Source organism: Pleuronectes platessa, chromosome 20 (genome assembly GCF_947347685.1).
Source record: "Pleuronectes platessa chromosome 20, fPlePla1.1, whole genome shotgun sequence".
NCBI lineage: Eukaryota > Metazoa > Chordata > Actinopteri > Pleuronectiformes > Pleuronectidae > Pleuronectes > Pleuronectes platessa.
Window position 1 is genome coordinate 5,723,295 of NC_070645.1, and position 22,291 is coordinate 5,745,585.

The following is a 22,291-nucleotide window of genomic DNA, read 5'->3' on the forward strand; positions in this document are numbered from 1 at the left end:
ATTACCTCATGTCTCTAAGCAAAGGTCTTAGGGGCTTGTTACCTTGAGCTGTATTTCTCAATTACAGGACTTTAGGAGCTGCAGGGCGGGGAGTGAGACGTGAACAAGGGATGCCCTTCGCTCCTCCCCAGCCTGAGAACACCTTTTCGCGCTGAAGAGAACGTGTGTAAATCATAACAACACGCTCAGTCTAATAGCCGTAGCCCAGTTGGTCATTAATGCAGGGTGGCATATTTATACGCCGCCCGCCAGGGCTCCACAGGTTAACTCAACTCTGTGTACATTTGTAAATGAGTGCAGGGGGTAAAAGTTCACCTGGAGGGTCCTCCCCATCGAGAATTCCTCTGACACATGTGGAGCTAAAGCAGTGAACAGGGGCCGAGGCTGCACAAAGGCACTGACTATGTTAGAGGAGTACGGAGCTGTCCACCTGTATTTTCTTAAACTTTTCGCTGTGGCCTTCCCCTGAGCCTTGTTGGCCTCTACTGAAGCAGTTTTAATTACGCAGACTCTGAACTGTCATCTTTGGAGCTAGAGGTCACACAAGGAGTTCACGACCCTCCCCGTGTGTGCTACAAATTAGTCTTGAAACTGACATGATTTCCCCGTGTTAGGGTGAGTGAGCAGTGGAGAAAAATATCACCTGCATTCCAAATGTGTCCGTTTTCATTGCAGTGAAGCATTCTTTTTATAGTCTGTATTATCCTGATAGGTTTCCAGCACTGCTGTCAGTTGAACAAGTCCATGCAACTTTGTAAAATCTAGTACATGCAAAAGTAAGTAGCAAAACGTGTTTCTCCATCTTTCAAAGATACACCACTCAAATGGAATGTACCAGTGCGTCCAGCTGGGGTAGCGTCGGTAGCCATGCTCACCCGGTGTAATGGCAGTAAGTGGATTACAAGGGGGCCCTGGTCACTGGTCATTAATATTAATTCCACTAGAGTTACCTTCATGTGGCAGCAGCTACACCACAGGGACTGAGCCCCAGACCTCCAAGATACCTAAGAAGCTCATTGCTCTGCGTAGGGCCTCAGATGAGCTGACGGCACTCTGAAACCGAAGAGAGCCATGTGAGATCAAGACGAGCGAAGTCAGTTTGTTTTTAACATACGGTTGAGTAACTACGAGACCAAAATCTCTATCTCTAGCTGCACCTTTGTGCTTAACTTTATTCAAAATCTGAAAACATTCTTTGAGTTTTATTTTGTTGCATCGTACAAGTTTTATTGATCTACATAGTGTGGTCTATTGGCGGTCGGCCTGTTACTGGCTTACTAACGTGTCATCTATAGCTAGCCACAGCAGTTACATGCAGATGAACTTTACTCTGGATGATTACAGAACAAACTGTAATTCAAATCTCAAAACCTGGCAAACTAAAAACCAAGTACCTGCACCTGCTGCTGACATGGCTGCTCTGTGGCATTCCCTGTTCTATAGTAAGCTGCATCAGATCGTATAAATCATCTCACTATGGCTGCACATTAGTGATATAAATCAATTGTTTTTATGATTTATTGTAATATATCTGGTCCTTTGTGCAGGACTTTATGGCTTTTGCACAATAGCCCTGATTGCCAAATATAACATTCAGTACATGTGGTCTCGACGCCTTGGAGGACATGTGTGACCTAATCGGGGGAGAATGCTGGATTCCCTGTATGTGGAGACATAGGTCTGATTTCATACACCATAGATCCACAAGGACACATCATCACATTATGAATCTCCTCTTCTGAGAAAACAGGGGTCGACTTAACGAGCGGTGTAACAAGTGCTCCTGTGAAACCCGAGAGGATGATAGAATGTATATCTTTTCTGCAAAGCCGGGGTCCTGCTGCACGTAAAAGCCTCGTGACGGACTCGCAGATTTCACACTGTTAGCCGTGTTCTTTGAAACATGGTGACATGTTAGGAGCTGTTGGCATCTCTGTATCAACACGGCGAGGGGATGACAGCGGCTCGACCCTGATCTCGACATCCACAGATGTATCGGCTTGTTCCCGGACCCTAAAAGCCAACGCCTGGCCCCTGAACCTGCATGCTCCACGTGTCATGTTTTGACACACTGTCAACTTCTTTCTCTCCTTGGATGGTGAGGTATGAGGAAAAGCGCTGGGTGCCTGTGTACTCACTCATTAGGGGATGTTTGTGTTTCTAATCAAGGGCTCTTCCAGCCTCGATGACCTGCCCCCCCACCTGGACAGTATGACGGACTCTCAAGTGATCTCAGAGTCAAGGTGGAAAGAATTAAAACAGGACTAAATTAGAGGAGAGTCTTGTAGACTTCTTAGAAGAGAAAGAATAACAAGAAGCAGTGTGATTTTATAGTTGTTCACGTCCCTTTACGAGGTGATGTAATTTCCAATAAGGAGCCATAGGTCCCGGTGAGGATGTGGGTATATTATGTGCAGAGCAGACCGGGGATTGAGCTACCGGGTCGTGTCCAGGCCAGACCTGGTGGACTGAGGACAGGGCTGTGAAAAGGTCTCCTCCACACAAGTTACACTTCCAGAGCATTAGAGAAATCATGTGGCAGGGCTCTAAGACAAACAAACCATAATTTGCTTTACCTTTGCCAATTCATAACTAATAAGTTTTACACGCTAGCGTGATCACTTTTGGAACTTCTGAGGTGTTGGTGAGGAAATGCAGCATGAGGTCAAAAAGTAGTGGCAACTGAAAAGGGGCAACTGACAAACAAAGGTGTCAGGAAAAGAAAGAGATGCTTAGGGCCTTGTTAGTCAAAGGCCGGAGAGCAGAGGGGAGTTCTTTCCAGCAGTCCACTGGAGCCTGTGTGTGATGTGTTAGCAGGTGTTGATGGCAGGGACTGGTGCTGCGGCAGCTCGGGCCGCAGTCGAGATTTTGGCTTCGGACCACAGGCCCTAATGAGTGACACTCCACAGGGACGGTTCACAGCCAGTCCGGGGTTGAGAGAGTGGAGCGCCCCTTCAACCGAAGCCATCTGAAAAGAGGAAATGCCCACGGTCCAAAGTCTGGCTACCTGGCACTCTGACCGCTCTGCAGCCCTCCAGAGAGTCTCCCGCCGCGAGGCTTGTACCAACCCCCCCCTGAGTCCGAGCAGCAGCGAATCTCACACGCAGGCCGCAGACAGGCTGATTAGTCCTCGGAGCTTTGTGATTACACTACACTGTTTGCATTGGAACGGCACAAGCACTGACTGCTTTTTCCTGGCTTGTCGAAATCTTGTAGAAAAGCATATTGTTTTTCCAAAATTCTTCCCTGAGTGCAGCTGTCCTTTTCTCTGAGCATGAGAGAGGCTACTGTTTGGGAACAGTAAGCAAGTGATGGCAATTGCCTGATCTTCACGCTATGCCTGTTGCCCTCCTGGCAACAACTTGAGCATAAAATAAATTGTAAGTTAACAAATTGACAAAAGGTTGCCATCTTGCCGTCAAGAGCAAATCTCAGTGCCCAGGGCAGCAGCCCCTTTGCTGTTCACCGTTTACAGTCCGACTAGTTTTCCTCTTTTCACATGCGTTGAATGTTTATCCGCACAAAACACAAACGTTGATACTTTTGTAGGTTGTTTAGGTCCAGACGACATTTTGGATAGTCTCTATTAAAACAGCTTTCTGCACATGACTGCAGATAAATTAAAAAGCTGGTAAACAATGCATTTTGGTGGATGTGTTCTAGCCAAGTTATGCCTCTTTTGCTCTTCACTGTTTATTGAGGGGGAATCAAAGCCTGCTTGAATGTTATCGGTCAAACTAGAAACCAGAATTCGGGCCCAAAATCTGCAGGCGAGGGTTTAGAGAGTTTTTGGTATAAGATCTCGGCTGTATGGATTTTACCATTTGCCATTAAAAGGTATTTGTGTTCAGTTACATGCTCAGCTAAATACCTCATACTGACTATTGGCAGCCATTATTCATGTGTAATGCCACTGCAGTCACCCTGGCAGCCTGTTGATCTCACCTGTACTATAGTGTCTTCCAAAGCAATGATGATTTCTCTCACCTTGTAAAATGCAGACTGCACTGTATACAGTACAAATAAAAGTGAATAACAAGTGCTATAAAGCTGCTAACAGTAGTTCTGTAACTAACTTGCATTAGATCAAACCTTTATTAAAGAACCATAAATGATGCAGTGTCAATACCATCATCACTATCGTACTAGCACCTTCAATACTAACACTTGTTCAAAGCATTAAGGAAATGAGAATTGAGGTTTAAACTCTCTCGAGGTGGATTATAACAAAATTATTATTGAGACTGTACAGAGAAGTGACAGAGGTTTACGGTTCTGTGCGTAAATGATGTGACAGACAACAGAGGGAAAGTCCTTCTCTGAATTATGTTTGTCTGTTCACAGTGACGCCTTTTTGCTTTCGAGCCTTTCACGAGCACATGCGCATTTCCAAGGAGCAATACTCCTCTCTGATTGGGCCTGACTGTGCCAGCGCTGGTGCTGTGCCAACATAAAGGTCTCAGCACCCAGCTCCTCTAATGACGGGAGGACGGAGGAGCAGCCTCCCCCTCCGTGCACATCTCACCGCACTTAACAAGTCGCCCTCTTTGTCCGTCCTCACCCTCTCCCTTTCTCCACCTTTTCCATTTCTCTCCACCACTCAACATCTATCTTCATCTCAGCTCACTCTTTTTATCCATGTGTTCATCTTCACCTCCTTCCCACTCACTCCTCTCTGTTCTCAGCTGCTACCTCAGCTTCCCCCCTTCATCCCGACTCAGGGGAGGGGAGGAACAAAGGGCCCCTGATGTCTTCCTGGAGACGTTAGAAGGCAAGAGTCAAATTGTATTAGAGCTCCCTGAGCGTTAGCGAGTGAGGCAGTGCCAAATGTGGACGGCCTCTCAGACCGCACTCTCAAAATAATAATTACACTGTAAGAGATGAAGCGAGGGAGACAGAAGGAGCAAGGAGGTGATGGGAGGAGGACCGAGGGAGAGAGGGGAGATCTGTGTTTTTATTTAAGTGTTCTGAAAGTCTTGAAAGAGTAAAACCAGCTGCTATCTCCGGGCAAGGGGAAGGGGGGAACAGGGGCAAGGCAATCAAGTCTAGCAGAACGGATTTTGCCAGCTCAAGGGTATTTAGAGTTTTCTATCTGGTAAACAGGTCAAGGTGGGGGCAACATATCCTCACATGAACCAGGCGAAGACGGCTTTCACGTTTGCTTTCATCAGGACTTTGGGGGGCTTTTATATATATATTTTTTTACATGACCGGAAGTGAGGGAAGACAGGAGAGGGAGGACGTCCAACCAAAGTCCTTGACCAGTCTCTGACTAGGAATTTTACTATAACTGTGCATGGTCAGTGGTCAGCGGGAACAAAGTGGGCAACAACCCCCCTGGCCTCAAAGCACCAAGTTTCTCTACACAACTTGTGGCTTCACAAAGCCCCGAGGCCGCATTTTATTATTTATGATTACCACAGTTGGTTTTCTTGATGTGACGGATGACAAGGATGCAGGAAATAAGGCATTCAATTTTTGTGTGGATCCAGGATTCATTTATTATTTCCACTTTCTTTAACATTTCATGAAATAAAATTCTTCTAAAATTTCTTATGGGGACTGTTTGGGACTTGCATGGCAGAGGTATGCTATTGTGGTTTATTTTATTATCTATTGGGAATTGATTTGAACAATTTTTATATTAATCTACAACAAAATGAATCAAGAAGTGAAGCAAAGCAGTGCTAGTCTGAATACCGAAATGTCTCCTAAGTCAGTGGCTCTGTCTGTCTCTCTACTTTTATGATGTTTATGAAGTTACAGGTTTTTATATTGTTTGTTCCTAAAACATAATTGTTTTCAATCTCATTCATATGAATTGAAACACAATGATCCTGGACCAGATGGAGTTTTCCAGTCCGGGTTGATCCTCAGGTTTTTTACTACACTCTTGGGATCTGAAGATGACACAAAGCACAAAGTGTGTCTCTGGGTCAGGAGGGGGCACAATAACAGATTCTACCCAAGGACACAGGTTTTTGTGGCCATGCACGATGGACTTGCTTTTTTTCACACAAATATTTCATCAGGTTTTTTTATTTTCCAGATGTGATGTGTTGTTTTTTTATTATTCTGGAAGAGGCTGTGGAATAATTCAAAGACGAATTAGACTAACTTGCTGTGAAGTAAGCCATAGTCTCTCACAAGTCTGCTGGAATGTGGGAAATTGTATTTGTACAGTATTACTTTTTGTAATACTTGATTGTAATTAGCAATGTCATCAGTATTAATTTCAACCATCAACCTAATTTATTTTTTGCAGCTCCTGTTTCCAGTCATTATTTTTTAATTTCACAAATATAATTGTTTCACTATTCATAAAAGTCCCTGTCCATCAGTGAGGGAGTGAGTGTGTAACAGTCACTCAAAACTTTGTGCAGGGGGAGAAGAGCAGGGAGGACATGCAGCAAACAGCCAGGGATTCGAACATGGGGCAGAAGGACTTAATCCACTTCAGATGAGCTGGGGTTTCTTAGTTGATCACTCTCATCTCTAGTCAATACGTCCCTCAAAACCTGATTTGCCCTCTGTCACATGAGCAGGAGACGTCACCACGAAGAATGATGCCAACAGATGCAGAATCCCCCTCTGAGAGACCCGGCGTTAATAATGTGTTAGTCAGCTGATCTCCAGTAAGGTCTCTTCACTGGTTCTCCCACTGCAAGTAGCAGAACAGAGCAGGGTTTATTAATATCTGCCCATGCAGGTGCAGATACCGATTCAGTGAATTACCTAAGAGCTTTGGCGCAGGGTGTTTGCTTGAAGACTACTACTTGGCGTGAAATATTTTGTATTTGGCCAGCTGGGGGGAAATCACTCCTCTAACTATAGAAAGCTCTGCCACAAAAAGACCTGGCAGTGGCCGACGCAGGGGTCAAATCCACAGCCATGGAAATATTAAAACACCGTGAACTGAGCTCGCAGGCCCCGTCTGACTTTATGTAAAACATGTGATATCAATTGAAGCTCTATATGGTGCTTGTTAAGACTCGCAGCAGGCTAGACAAGCAAATCGCTGCGAAATTTTCATATTATTTACAGAGATATATCCAATACAGATTTAAATTCCTGCGATAATCTCTACCACAGAAACACACAGCCCATCCCATCCCATTATATCTGTGCTGTGACCATGGCTGTATTTTAGTTTTTCCATTTTTACACCAAATGACAACCTGCAGAGTCAAAGAAAGCACAGTTTGCAGATCGGTGCAGTTACAGGAGATGGGAATATTCAAGTTTATTGCGATATGATTTCTCCAAAGATATGTTTTGTGGTCGCATGGGCTCTTTCCGCTTTTCTGGAAACACATCAGAGCTCTTGTGAAGTGCATTTTGCAACAGGAGCCCAGTGTCGCCTCGCAGGATGGCAGAATAAACAAAAAGTGTTTTAAGTCACGTAGATGGAGAGTTTGTCATTGCCCCCCCCCCCCCCCCCGATGCCCTCGGGCCATCAATCTTGCGTTACGTCTATATTTGACAAGCGTCCGTCCACTCCAAAGAAAGCACTGGCACTACGCGATCGCCACTTGAAATACATACTGTAAACAGTATTTGGAACCCACAATTGCAGGTTTATGTTCATAAGAAGCTCGAGCAATGATAATGTAAAAATATATTCTCAGCAGTATCGGGTTTTGTTTGCTGAGACTCATTTAGAACCGATTTTGATTAATTTCCATCGAGTGAACTCTGTGCATCAAAACCGTTGGTACAATTCTGGTGAAAACACACAATTACTGTTTAATGTGGAGATGATCTTTTTTTTGGAGCGAGGGATAATTATGTTCATTTTTCTTTTTGCTTCCATTGCTTCCAATGGAAAACAATTTTTTCCCATTGGCCTCTTTAACCACGCTACCTATTTAATCAGTCAATAAACAAGGCAGCTGCTCATAACAAATTACCTCACCAGTGTTTGTCCAATTAAAAATAAGAAAAGCTAAGATAGCCTGTATTGATAATGACTCAGAGTGTATTGCAGAGCGCCCTGTGTGTCCTTTGAGGAAAGTCACAGTACAGTTCTTCAAGCTTCTTGCCCGTGTCTGAAATCACTTGCCCGTTGTTGTCCTGCCTAAAAACACAGAGGATTATGGGAAAGGAAAGATAGGATTCTGCACTCTTTACAACCATGGGATGTGGTCACGGCCTCATGTTAGACTCCGTTTTTACTGTTCTCCCTTTTCCACAAGGACTCACCCGACACATCCCTCCCTCATTACGTTGACCGGTGTCACCCTTGTCCTTTCCCTTTCTAGCTGCGTCGCCATTGGGCCGCGCCGACCTGGACTTGACTCAAATCCTGTAATAACACCAGAGCTCTGCGGTGGACGAACCCAAGCCAGGATACAAATCAGGAGACGCAGCTCTCCAGGCCGCTCTCTCCAAACCAGGAGCAGGAGCAGTAGTCCAGTGCACCTTCATCCCTCTTCTTACTCACGCACAGCCTCCGTGTGTAGGTTTCATTCGAGTGTTAATGGAGTGTTGTGGAGGTCGGACACACTGTTTAAACGGATGCAATCACGATGTCCATCTGTACGGAGGCTTGGCCGCGCTGCCTCTCTGCCTGGGTCATCAGACTGTTTCCATGCTGTTCAATCAGCGACCGAGCTCTGAGCACTGGAGAAATGGCAAGGAGAGCCGACGTGTTTATTATGCTGTATTAAGTTTTAGTCAAAGAACATCTGAGGGCGAGCAGGTGCTTCTGAGCTCGGGCGTGTTTGTTTTACTTTGTAAAAGACCCCGGCTGGGGAGAGGGTTTCACTTTATCCCTTTTAACAAACAGCAATTAGACTCACTAATGAGACCATGGGTTAGATGTATTAAGATTCTCGTTTATCCTGCTTTTTCTTACCCCTTTTTTTTTCTTTTCATTCTTCCATTCTACTGAATGTCTTTCTCCCCCCTCAGTGCTTCAGACAGGCAAAGACAGACATGCACGCGCTTTACGTCAGCTCCGTCTGAGTTCTCTCGCTGGTATGTCTGAGCTCCACCAGCTTCCGGACCCCGTTGCAGACTCTCATTGCTTCTTCATTTCGACAGCTTTTCCCGCCTGGTTCCAAATAAAATACCAGGAGGGGGGAGGGATACTCATAAATCCAGCCCTCGACAACAACAGCATCCACGGTGATCTCTCTCCATAATAGAGATGAGCTACTGCCGCTCTCCTCCGGGGGATTGCTGCTGATTGATTTACATTCAGGCTCGGTCCAACTCACCCACACTGTTTAGGAGATAAAGTAGTTCCACCTGCTGCGTAGCCATCAGCGCCAGGAAGAAAGGGATAGGTGGCAGACAGCGTGCCAAGCAGAGATACCAGAGACAATCCCAGGTTTCACTGGCCTTTCTCTCAGGCAGCCTTGGGACAGGTGGGCAGCTGCCACACAATGAGAAAAAAAATATTTTCTTTCCTTCAAAAGAGTTTAATCTGTCTGTATTTTATTTATGAATCATGTGTCTGGGAGCTTGTTTGAAGTTGTACAAGCTGCCTGCTGAGTCAGACACCATCTCTCTGTCTCTGTTTCATATCACTTCTGAGTGGTTTCAGTGTGCACAATAAAAGAGAATCAGACGCAGGATTCTCTGGAGCATGGCTATTGTCGTAAAAAGAGAAGGGTTATTGCCTATCGCGTTCAGATCTAGAATTCGTTGTCACCGGCTCCTCCGCTTGGAGAGACTTTTTATTTCCATCGCTGTTCCGTGTCGAGAATAAGGTTTAACACACGGTTCCTCTGAGGACTGACATTATGGCTTTATTAACTCTGAACTGAGTGAACTCATTTGCTGCGTCTAAACAGAGTATCCACTCAAATAGACTGTTTTCCCTGACCAATGTTTGTCTGCAGGACAGCGCCAAGCCAGCAGCGAGAGAGGAAATAGGCCCTCAAATATGCGGTCATGTGGACACTCTAGAAGGGAGGCATACAGGGATTTTTTTATTTTTTATTATTATGACAACATTTGATTTAACATTTTAGAGTCTCTGGCCACGAAGGTCACAACAACATTTCCAAAGTTAGATTCGCACAGGTAGAAGAGACGTGTGGGCGGTGCCGATCTAATTAAATCATCTTTGTTTTTACCTCAGCTAGAAGAGGAAACCATCTTGTATTTCACTGCAAATACTCTATACTCTGGACTGTATATAAACAAGCGCTACACACTTTAAATATGTGAAATATGAACCCAAGTGGATTTACATCTGAATACTGGACATATTCAGATGCATGTGGTGTATGACAGTATAGTGTATATCACTGTAGATCATCAACTTCCTTCCTTTTATTTATGGGGATTCTTTTCTTACATTTCAAAGTTTGGGTTTGGAGATTTTTGACCCAAGGCGCTGCCCGTAGTGTTTGGATGACTCGTAGCAACCACACACAGGGAGGGGGGGCGGAGGGTACGAGCCTCTTGTTGCCATGGACACCGTTGATAGTTGAAGAAGAAGAGGAAGTTGAAACCGACGGTAAGTTTGTTCTTCATCTCATATTCGCACGACGCAGTTAATGTTAGAAACACACGATGCTAGCTAGTTAGCGAGTTAGCTACTTAGTGACTCTGATGCTCAGACCGCACGAATAACAGAGGTAGTGAAGTCACAGGAGACACCGTTACACCTCCACATTAATGAGAACCATAAATAAATGATGCCTTCGCGTTTTTGTCGTTTGAACTCATGGCCGCTCACACACAGATGTGATGAATTGCCTGATGTAGATCTACAGTCTGCATGTCTGTGGTGTCTGTTGTCTAAAAGTGTGAGCTTAGTTAGAAAGAAAGAATTAGGTTAAAGAACACAATAGTCAGGTTAGAGCTATGAAGAGTTGTAGGACTAGGGTATATATATATATATACCCATTGGTATATAAATACGAGTAAAACATTTATTTAGACACTTATTTATGAGGAAAAGTAATTTTTAGGCTGTTTGACTGGTTTTAATCAACAATGTGGGAGTGTGGCTTGGAAGGGATGCAGGGAAATACAGTGGTCGTTGTAAAGTTGAGTGTTACCTCCTTTTTCTTTTGAATCTCCATTAGTAAAGTAACTATTATAAATACTGTAATGGGGCATAATCTAAGGAATAAAGAGCATAAACAAGAAACATGCAATGTTGGTATAAAATAGACACAAGTCAAAAAATCTGCTCTAAATAAAACATGATCCGGATTTTAATTCACTAGATCTGGGGTTTTATTTGGACCTACAGCAAATTTGACAAACTCTTAAATATCAGTGCCCTAAACTTGCTGGCATTTTTTTCATCAAGATCCATGAATTATTCTCAGTGAAATCAGGGTAAAAGAAAATTCCTGAATGCACCAAAATTGTATGGTTTATTTCCTGACCCACACCATGTTGTGTGGTGATCCTTCCAGTAGTTTTTGTGTAATCTTGCTAATTTATAGACAAACAATCACATGTAAGAAAACTTGTAAGACATTTCCTCACAAAGGTTCATCTCCAAAGTGCCACATGTTATTGTTGCTTTCAGAATCTCCCGCCTGGTGAAATGGGGGTAACGCTGACCAAGGCAGCCCAGTGGACCAGCTCTGGTACTGGCAAACTGGAGTTGACGCCAATGAATGAGTCCCTGCTGAAAGAAGTGCTGCGCTCTGTGGAGCAGCTATTCTCCAGACACCCACAGGAGTCCAAGCATGTGTTCGAGGAGCCCCTCCAGTGGAGTACCACTTTAGTGGCATCTGATTTCAAAACAGACTATGACATCAGGTTAGTGTAATCATGAGGCTCGCAGCTGGCTGGCCACTGCTTTCAGTATTACGTGTCTGTGCAGGATATGCTGTCACCGTGGTGTCCAAATGTATTTTACCTTTGCTATACTCAAAGCAGTAGGCTATAATTAATTTGTTTTTCAGCTTCAGTAAGACTGAGGACATTCCATTTGATTTCATCAGAAATCCTGGCCTCCTTTCAGTGTGTGGTTAGCTTTATATCCTGTAGCTGGAAAGTAGAGAAGTACAAAAACACTAATACAGACTCTGATCTGCCTTAATTATGTTGGCATTTATAATCTAATATAAAACACATGATGGTAGAGATAAACTTTAAGGATATACATTTTTTGTTTTCTTCTCCCCCTAGTGAATTCAATGTACAGTCCAATGAGAAAGACAGTGAGGGGCAACCACTGCTCCGGCTGTCTCCTCCGACTGTTTATGTGCGGAGCTTCAGCCAGCTCTCTAAACTACTTCATCTGGCAGCTGATAAGAAGCTGGAGGAAGCTCGAACGTGTCTAGAAGGTAAGCACAATGACCACAAGATGAGGTTTGAATAGGATTTGCATCCTGAGCAGTCTAGCCAGCAGCATACCTCAAACAACCCACAGACTTTATTTGTTTGTCCTCCTTGTTATTCTCTCCAACCATCTGATATAGTGCCACTGGTAATTCCTCACAGATATGTATTTACTTTAAGGCCACTGCTAACAGGAGATATTGGTATATTTGTCCCAACAGAGGAATACATGATTAATATTTGTATAGTGCATTTTCAATGCTTAATAGAGAGGGAATGTTGAAAAGTGATTTGTTACTGAACCCAATTCACGTTTTCACTAACGCTGAACAGCTTCTGGTACTGAAAATTTGTTAAGTTATAACAAATCTGTTTTTGTTCAGAAAACAGGGACGCCGTGGTTAAAATTCTTGGTCCTCGCTTCGCTGACATCTTGGAGAGAGAAGACACCCAAACCGATCCGGTAGACGAAGACACATCAGAGGACTCAGAGGTCAAGGTCAAGCTGTTTCGTTTGCTCCAAAATATGGACCAACAGCTCCTCAGCAAGCTGCTTGAAGAAATATCAGAGTAGGTTCTCTGACTCCTTTAGAATTCATTCAGATTTCCGTTCCATCCTTAACAGCTGTTCTCTGTCTGTTAGATCCATTCAGATATGTGGTCGTTTCTGATTGAAAGAAGCTGCAGGTTAATATAAACTAACCATGACTGAACGAGATGATTTAGATTGTTGTTTGGTTTTTCTGCATTTTTGTCACAGACACGTCAGGCTCGACCCGGCCGCAGCAAACAGTGACGTGGAGTCGCTGAAACAATTCTGCCGTGGAGGGGACGGGAGGCTGTTGAAGTCGGTTCGATACACATCAGGTTGGAATTATCTACACATGTCACTGGGCTTCCAGTAAAGCATTTGCCATTAACACTCTTGCTGGATATTCCAAAGCATGAAAAGCCTCTGTTCTGCCGCCACGAAAGACATGGAAGTCATTAAATCTGTCAGATTACAGTTTACTAAATCATTAGTCAGGACAGGTTTTTTTTGCCTAATTGCAGTGTATTTATCATTCTCTAACAAAGAATCTGGCATATGCACAGTAAGTGATAAATGCTGCCTGTGTCCCCTGTTTCCCAGCTTGAAGGACACATTCCTTAAAAATACTCTTAAAACCAGATTTGAAATATGACGGTGGCTGTTCGCTAAGTTGTCTTTAGTAGTTGAACTTAATTGCAAGTAAAACCGTTGCTCTTCTGGGAAAATGCTACACGAGTGCTGTCATCCTCTTTGTGATGGGACTTGATCCCATGATACAATACATCTTGTAAAGTCTGGTGCACGTTTGGGATTTCCACATTCCTTTCATCCTTGTTTCCTTTTCTAGATTACGAATTTTCCAATGGCTGCCGCGCCCCCCCGTGGAGACAGGTGCATGGTGAGATTTGTTACCTCATAATTGAGCCGTGTGACACTGAGGACCTCCACATCACCTGCAGCACTGGTGGAGTTTATCTCAACGCGGTAAGACAAGCACCAGGAACTGCAACAGTTTATCTGATGCTGCCTCTTTTTCTGTGTGAGAACATTTTTACATATCAAGAGGTAAACCAACTTTCTGGTTAATAACATCCTTATAGACCAAAAACTAGTGCACTGTCATTAAATCCACCTCTGTGGTTTTGGTGCTCCAGCCATTCTGCGAAGAGCGGGTAGTTGTTGTCCATCATGAGCAATTGTGACAATATTAGGTCCCCTGTACGTTCTTCCACTTGGAAGGAGCAGCACATTTTAATTAAATTTAAGTCTTTATTTAATCATTCAGTCTCAGTGAGATTAAGATCTCTTTTCCAAGAGAGCCCCGAGAACATTAAAAAGCTTTTTTGTGCCCAACTTTGTCCCAACCCGAAGAGATGACATCTTATTCCATGCATTTACGCTGTTCCCAGGTGAAACCGCTACGGAAAGTGACCAGTAGTAAATAGTTATCAAGTAAGGTAATATGAAAGCTGCAGACCCATTCAAATTTAAATGATTAACTTTTGACTTTGTTACAATAGTTAGTTACAATTGTCAGAGAGCTGTGGGTTCACTAACTTCATTAACTGTGGAGGAAGTAGTGTGTGTGCTTTTGAACTGTATTGTATCATACTTGTTCTTATAGAATTAACGGCAGAAGAAAGGGTTAGGGTTAGGGTTAGGGTTAACATCAAATCGACTGCAGCTGACAAACACAGACAGTTGATGCTCTCCACTCCACACTCAGTTAAAACATTAGTTGAATACAACCTTTTTGTTTTTTTATCTCGGCAGACGTTATGCCAATTTGAACCAAAGACGCATAATGACACCGTCGGTGACAGCATTAATTTTATATTCTCTGTTCACATACGAACATAACCTGTGCTCACAGCCAAGCCCAGCACCGATTGGCCGTGGTGAATGTTATGCTGCCTGTAACATCATCATCATGGTGGGTCGCACAGATCTCCATATCATAGCCTACACTACCCTGACTGCTGTTGGGTACCAGGATGTGTGTGGCCAGAGTGTGTAGACAGCTCCTGGATGACGAAGGCATTGATGCCATTGAGTGGCCCTCACGTTCCCCTAACCTATGGGACGTGATGTATCAGTGCATCTGACGCCATCAAGTACCACTGCAGACTGTCCAGCAGCTGGCCATACACAGTACTGAGTAACATTATGAGTCTCAGTTATGAAGGAAGCTGGATCAGCCTGTGTTTACATTTTTTTACTTCGATTTTTTGTATGGTTTTTAATCAAGCCCTCAATGGGTTGATGATGTTGGTTTCCATTGACCGCGGTTATGTCATGATGTCACAATTAAATGAATTAAATGCAAAGTGAAAGGAGAATGTATGTCAGCAAGAGTGAGAATACACAAATGTTTGTGAAATCAGTTGTTTGTACAGTATGTGAAAGGAGAACATGTGTGTGTGAGAGAGATAATGTTTGTATGTGGGAGTTCGGGAATATATTATGTCCTGTGCGGCCCCTCGCAGTATCAAACAGGTGCTTAGGTGTTATGGAGCAAATTGTCATTATTATTATCAAAAAGGTCATAAAAATTTCCAGGGATACTTTAGAACATGTGAACTGTCAAGAGACAGTTAAAGTTTTTAATATATTGTTAATATACTCTAATTATTATTGGTATCAACAGTAAAACATTGACATGTATCCACATTTAAACACACAGATTGTCCCTTCAAACATTCCAAACATGTTGGTAATCTTTCTTCAAGTGTGTGCAATCATTTCATCACATGAAGCTGTGCACGTTTCCACACCTTTCACTTTTCACTGACTTTGCTGACAAGCCTTCGGTTTCCTGTCTCTGTTTCTCCACCTGGAAATAGTTCGTCCAAGTCAAAAAAAAACACACAACCTAAAACCGAATGGGGGACATTGATGCAAGAGACACCTCAAAGAGCAGTAGTGTCTTAAACTTAATTTAGCGGTTTACATGGTTTTACACTTCCTCTCTGAGGTCGGCTGGCATGTGGGTCACATTATGATTGTGGTTTTTGGAAATAATGAGGCTGTTTTTCACTTTGTTTTCACAGGGCATAAAACAGGAGGGGGCGGAGAGTGGCTACGAGCGAACAAGTGATACGTACACAGACCTGCCAACACTCCTGAAGAGCAGATCTCCATATTTCGCTGAGCACATAAACAAGCAGGTACAGCAGAATACAGGCAGATGCAATTATCATCATCAACACATTAAAACCTTTTTTCTTGTAGCGTTGAATTTCAACAATGTGTGGGCGTTGAAGAGCCTCTTTGTCCTATGAAACGGGTCAGTCTCTCTAAACCTCTGATTTGATCACTGATGCCGTGTGACTCACGTTCATAAACAGAGTAAGGATTGTGTAATCAGTGTCTGTGCTGTTCCACGCTAGTGAGCTAGTGTCTGGTTGTCACTATGCTGAAAAATGTCTGAATCAACCTTCTCTTTGTTCCAACATCAAAAAGATTGAGCCCCCATACCACCCACCCCCTCTACACACACGCACACATAGACATTGAACTCCTTTATATACAGTGTATGGTCCAACTTTACAGTATATACAGTCTATGATTGAAATATACGTGATTTAATATGTCTGCCTAAAACATACTATTATTGGGCATACATTATCATTATGTGTGCCTGGTGTGCATAGTCAAACAGTTTGCTTGAAAATAGCAAAGAAATGCGACAAAATTGACTATTCATTTTAAATGGAACTCAATCATTAGAGCGAGAGCTGGTCTGAAATTCTTTAAAAACTATTTTCTTAAAATTGTTCTCAAACTCACAAATGTAGTTCTTAATACATAATTTGTTTTGCTCAAATAGTTAGTACATTTGTGCTGGTTGCAGAAATGGCACTTTGAAATCTAGCAGACCGAAAGGTTTGTCTCTGTGAGCTCAAAAACTGAAGGATTACCCACAAAAGTCTTCATTCACTTCCATATTAAACAGACAAGACATTTCTGGAAGGAGCCTTAAAGTCATATCGCTCCCATGGTCACATATTCTCACTTTAACCACAACAATTCTTATCTCTGTATTTGACAAATTCTTGATTAATACCTCAAAGACTAATGAAAACCTTTTCCCCACAATAGTAAACATTTCTTTCTTTCTTTACCTGCTCTATTCCCCTTTTTCCGCACTTGTTCTCCTTTCAAAACCAGACCGCTATAATATTCAATCACATTGTGGTTTAAATAAACAAGTTTTAACCATAACTGAAATTATTAATACCAAATAAAGAAAAAGTCAGCTGTTTATTACGTGGAGCAGCTCAAATGGTATAACGCTGGCTTGGCATGTAAGAGATGACGGGCTCGGAACCCTCTGTAAACAGGTCTTATTTTTACAGATTTACCTGTTGTGGGACTAATAAAGGACCATCTTATCTTAAGAACAAGAAGAAATAACAATAAAAACTATTAACAACAAATAACAAGTAACTGCCAATAACATTACTAATTCTGCTACCATTGCAGGGTTCACGACTACTGTTCTCCTCAAACAGCACTTAGCAGTTAGCATTAAGCAGTTCCCATGGGATGTGACAAAAATGACATAAATACACATAACTAAGGTACATGCACACACACAGTGTCAGAAATATGCTGGAATTTCAAAATAAAAGCCCGTGGTTAGAGGACCTTACCAGGATGCAAAAATATAGGCTTGATTTTCAAAACAAAGGCTCCAGATGGTTATAGGACCTCAGTAAGAATCCTGTATAGAAGCTATGTTTTCAGAATAAAAGCCCCAGATGGTTACATGACAGGAACTTATTGCATGACACAAAATTAGAAAGTGACACAAAGAATGAAAGCGGTTTATAAATCAATTCACATCTACACTTTGTTATTACTTACTACTGGCAACATGAGCATAAAGCAGATCCAAATCTTTCGAGTTATTCTTCTTCTGTATGCAATTTTGGGACCGTACTCCTCTGGCAAGCAACGTCAAGTGCTGTAGTACTTCGGCCCAAGACGAATTTCCCCATGGTGACACTAAAGTCTATTTGATTGTTTGATACAATACTAATAGATTTCAATGGGACCCTGTATGTTAACAGGACACCACCTTTGATGTCAGACCTTTGATATCAGTCATCTGGCAAATTTTCCTCAAAGGCTTCTTCTTTTTCTTCTTCTAATCCGATTTATTAGCAGACGGAAACCAAGGTATATTACCTCCATCTATTATTTGAGTGCACCATTCCTAGAGGTACTGCAGTTGCCCTCAAAGGTATACCTTTACATTCCATTTGTCCTTGACTTTGAAGCCACTATGATTATTTTGATGTTTTTGATGAAGACACAGTGGATGGTGGTAATATACCTTGAGTTGGATGCCACGCGGCAATAACCCACCTATAAACCAAACAAAGAAAAAGAAGAGGCATAGTATAACATTTCGATACTGTTTTGTTACAAGGCAATTGTTTTCGACCCACAAATTGTTTCCAAGATGTCAAAGAAGGACAGTACATCAAAGACGCAAAGCAAATCTGTTCAAATGGAGGACCAAGGCCAACCCCAGAGGTCTCAAGCCGGCAAGAAGAAATATGAGCCATCTCCAAGATGGAGTAATCAAGGTCTCGTGCCTCCATGTGGGTAAGTTATAGTTCCCATCCTGAAATATTTTCAGGCTCCATGCTGAAGAGAGGAGCTTCAGATGAAGGTGATTCCAGGTCTTTGACACATGTGTTCAGTGTGCCATCATAAAGATATGCTTATATGTATTTGTGAAAATATTTCCACTTACAATAACCAGAGTTAATAAATATGTTCACAATGGGGATCCCTACTTGCCCCATTACAGAGAGAGAGCTAGGAAAATGGTCTTTGAAAAAATCCCCAGAGAATCCATCACATATGGTCTTTGATTGATAAATAGATCGAGCCAGGACTGAGCTGTTGCAGCTGTATCTTGTGATATCCGTACCCATTTGAGAAAAACTGGCTCAAGATAAAAGTATCTCAGTTGCTCAAAATGAAACCTGTAGAACTCTAGTCTCAAGTTGTTGTATAATGATTGTATCAGAAAAATATCAATTTTCAAAATAGGAGCTGGCATAATGGTTCTTATTTCACATCATTACAGAAAAGTGGAGGAAAACAACCCTGGACGGGAGAAGTCTGGAAAGAAAAAGCAGGCAACAGGAGCCAAGGGCAAGTTGAAAGCAGAATTCTCTTTGTCGTCCTTACCTGGACGCATGACTCCCCAGAAAAGGTAAGTATCCTGAGTTAGTTCTGCTTTGTTTTAATCTATAAGGGCTCTTTCTTTCTCTATAGATGGAGTTACATAAAGATTAACTAAAATCTGTTTTACTAGTGGTTAAAGTTCTGCCTGAAATTATGACGTGCATATATACGTACAAGCATTTTCCTTCTCCAGCTCTTTTGTCATTTGTCGGACAATCTATACATACTCTTTTTATCAGAAATTGATGCAGCGGATTTTAGTCTGTGTTATGATTTCTTCTTGCATGCAAAAAAGGACCTCAGGGTGCATTTCCTCAGTTTTCCCCATTCACCACGCAGGGCCATGTGTAGGCCTGGCAAATCCATGAAGCTCTTGTTCAGGGTTTATCGTGTTGCTTCCTGGAAAACCCTCCCTCATATCAGCTGGCTCCGTCCGATAATGTGCTCCCCTGGAAATTCTATTTCGATGTACACAGGAACTGTCCCTCAGTGGCCCCATATGAGCCTGTACCAAGTTTCATTACTCCGCAGTGCCCAGTTTTCATACTGTTATCCAAGCGGCCGGAGCATCTCTTAAAAAGCCATCTGCATTTCTGTTTGCATCAATAGCCGAGCAAGAGTCTTTAGTCTGTATATGATGACGAGTCCACTTTTCACATAACATTATTCCACTCTTTCTTTTCCTGCTGCTTAGATTCTGAGGAAGGACAAATTTGACACTTGAATTTTATAATCCTTAATCGGTCTCCTTGTGTGGGATGAACAAGCTGTTTTTACGTTTAAAACAAAGCCAGACAGAAGGATAGAAAATAATAGCATGAAATCTCTTTTCCTATGTGTTATCCAGTTATTACACTGTCCCACACCTTGTGGATCGTTATCTGTGTTAAAAAGTTCATTGTTATCTGTTGGTCAGTAAAACCCTAGCAGGAGCCATGGAGCTGTCCAGTGACAGTTCAACTGAGGATGAGGATGAAGAGGAGCTGTCAGAACGTCGTCTGCAGATTCAGATAGAACAGTCCCCTGACTACTGGCTTATCTACAAGCTAGTCAAGTTCTTAAAGGTATGAGATTGTCACCCAAGTACTTTTTCTACTATTTCTAATGGATTCAAAGCCCAAAAATCTGATGTGTACAGACTGGAGGTGAAGGGGGGCGGGGGGGCCACAACTGACAGGAAAGTCCACGCACTTTTCCTGAGAATTTCTATGCAAACCTAAAGCAGTCTTTAAATTTCAAACCCTCGTCTGAACTGCAGACTGGGAAAATAATATTTAGTCATGGACGTGTGGAAGAACTTAGAATTGATGGTATGACAAAAAGTAACGTTCCAATCACATACTCCCACCTGTCTGTTTTACCTCAGTCATACCAAGGTGCCACTCATTAAAAAAAGACGTTAAGTTCGATGAAATTAAGTAAACGTTCTTCCAATTTAAAGCGGTGCTTTGCAGGAAGATGCCCATTGAAGTGGTTGGCTCGGCTCTGGGATTCCTGGTTTCTGACACAAGCCTGTTTGGTTACACACGAGGCACAGGGGAAAGTAATGTCTGACGGCAGCAGCTGTACGCACTGTTTGCCCACACCGCAAAAAGCATAAAAATGAAGCACGCCTGTGATAGGTCTGACAGGACATATGGTGAAAATTAATGTGTCAAAACATGGGAGGGAAAGAAAGGAGGAGAGAAAGGAGGACAGAAACGCCACTAACCCAGACTGGCTGGGAATACCTATGACCTGCCTCACTCAGTGGTCCTTATTATCTGTTTATCTGGACAATATCATTTAGGCAGATTATATTAGAACAAACTGCTTTTACTTTATTTTGACAGGAATCTGTTTTGTTGCAAGTTGCACATCCATCCCTTTGTGTTCAGCAGTAAAATACCTTAAATGCTGCCTCAGCTTAAAGGCATTTAAATAGTGTTTTTAATATGTAGCTACAGTGCACGTAACATATTTTCATAAAGTATTGGATTTCTTTACGTTACGAACAGATTTGTGCTCTGACTTATGTGGCTTGCTTCTAAATACAATTGTTCGCAGTGCAACGGAGTAAATCTTTTATAGAAAATGCTGCTGTAAAGCTCCATTTGAGGCAGGTATTTTTAGCTAAGCTAAACAGAATATAATGGAAGGAAATTCCCACTCTAAAACCAGCCTGCTGCTCCTTTCCAGAAAAGCAAAAAGGATGATGTAAACGATATGAAAGAGGCAAATTTAGTTGGAAAAGAAAACATCACTGGTTTGTATGTTTTATAGTTTTTTAGTGGGATTGTGAGCTTTAGGGTTGTGTGTATTCCTGCTTCAGCACAACGCAGCACTACAGCAACCAACATGTCCCCGCTTTCTATCTCTTTGGAAACCACACAGTTCAGTTATTTATGGGGTTTGTCCAGTAGTCATTTTATAATATCATTACCATCAGACGCTGAAACTTAGCATGAGCCAAGTTAAATATCTGTTTTATTTTAGGAGGAGATCTTTTTTTCCCCCTTCTCCCTTGCGCTATAGACAGACGTTTGTACTCTAGGAAGTTTAACACATTCAGAAAGCGACACATGGATGTTCTGTTTTTTGTTTTAATGATATTTATGCAGGAATATTTGCCCAGGGCTCCGACATGTTTGTTTTAATGCCTGTGTGACTGGAGATCTGCGACTGTGAAATGGTTGCATGGTCTCTTGCAAAATCCAGAATGCAGCTTTAAGTCTATGGGTTTATGTTCGCGTGATTAGGTGGGTGTACTGTATGTGTTTTAGGAGAGAAACTGAAATGAATGGATTTAAACATAACTCACCCTTCTTATTCTAGCGTTTAATGCATCATTGCCACATTATAAGCAGGCATTTTATCATAATCCACATATAGGCATTTATTTTTATAGTCCGATTTCTGTATATATGATATAAGTACAGCATATAGACTTGAGAAAATCAATCTAATAACTTTGCTAAGAGAAGGGTTAAAATGAGAAAGGGTTGTTTATTGAGTACGTCCGTAATAAAACATTTCACATGTTAAGTTCAGCAACAGAGCCAAAAATCATAATTTGAATGTTTTGTCTCAGTTTAAATAAAAAACAAAGCTCCCCAGCTGCTATCAGTTAGGTTGGCTGCTGGCTCTCCAAACACCAAACAATTTTCATATTCTCAAAAAATATATAAATATTGTGTCTGATATACAATATGTTACCAGTTCAATATTGGCGCTTGTTAACATTTTCATTACTGATCTCTTTATAATTTATATAATTTATTTGTTTTTTCTGAGCAGATGTTTTTTTGATTA

The 22,291-nt window shown here is 42.2% G+C and overlaps 1 protein-coding gene across 1 annotated transcript in view; it reads left to right on the forward strand.

Moving 5' to 3' along the window:
- The first annotated feature begins 11,518 nt into the window (after window positions 1–11,518).
- The window catches only part of odad2 (outer dynein arm docking complex subunit 2), a 31,498-nt gene continuing 20,725 nt past the window's right edge, over window positions 11,519–22,291 (forward strand). Inside the window, exons 1-8 of the mRNA XM_053413040.1 lie at window positions 11,519–11,736; window positions 12,109–12,266; window positions 12,645–12,831; window positions 13,022–13,128; window positions 13,641–13,777; window positions 14,667–14,779; window positions 18,900–19,028; window positions 19,917–20,064. Coding sequence (XP_053269015.1) covers window positions 11,519–11,736; window positions 12,109–12,266; window positions 12,645–12,831; window positions 13,022–13,128; window positions 13,641–13,777; window positions 14,667–14,779; window positions 18,900–19,028; window positions 19,917–20,064 — 1,197 coding nt within the window. The remainder of the gene's footprint in view (window positions 11,737–12,108; window positions 12,267–12,644; window positions 12,832–13,021; window positions 13,129–13,640; window positions 13,778–14,666; window positions 14,780–18,899; window positions 19,029–19,916; window positions 20,065–22,291) is intronic.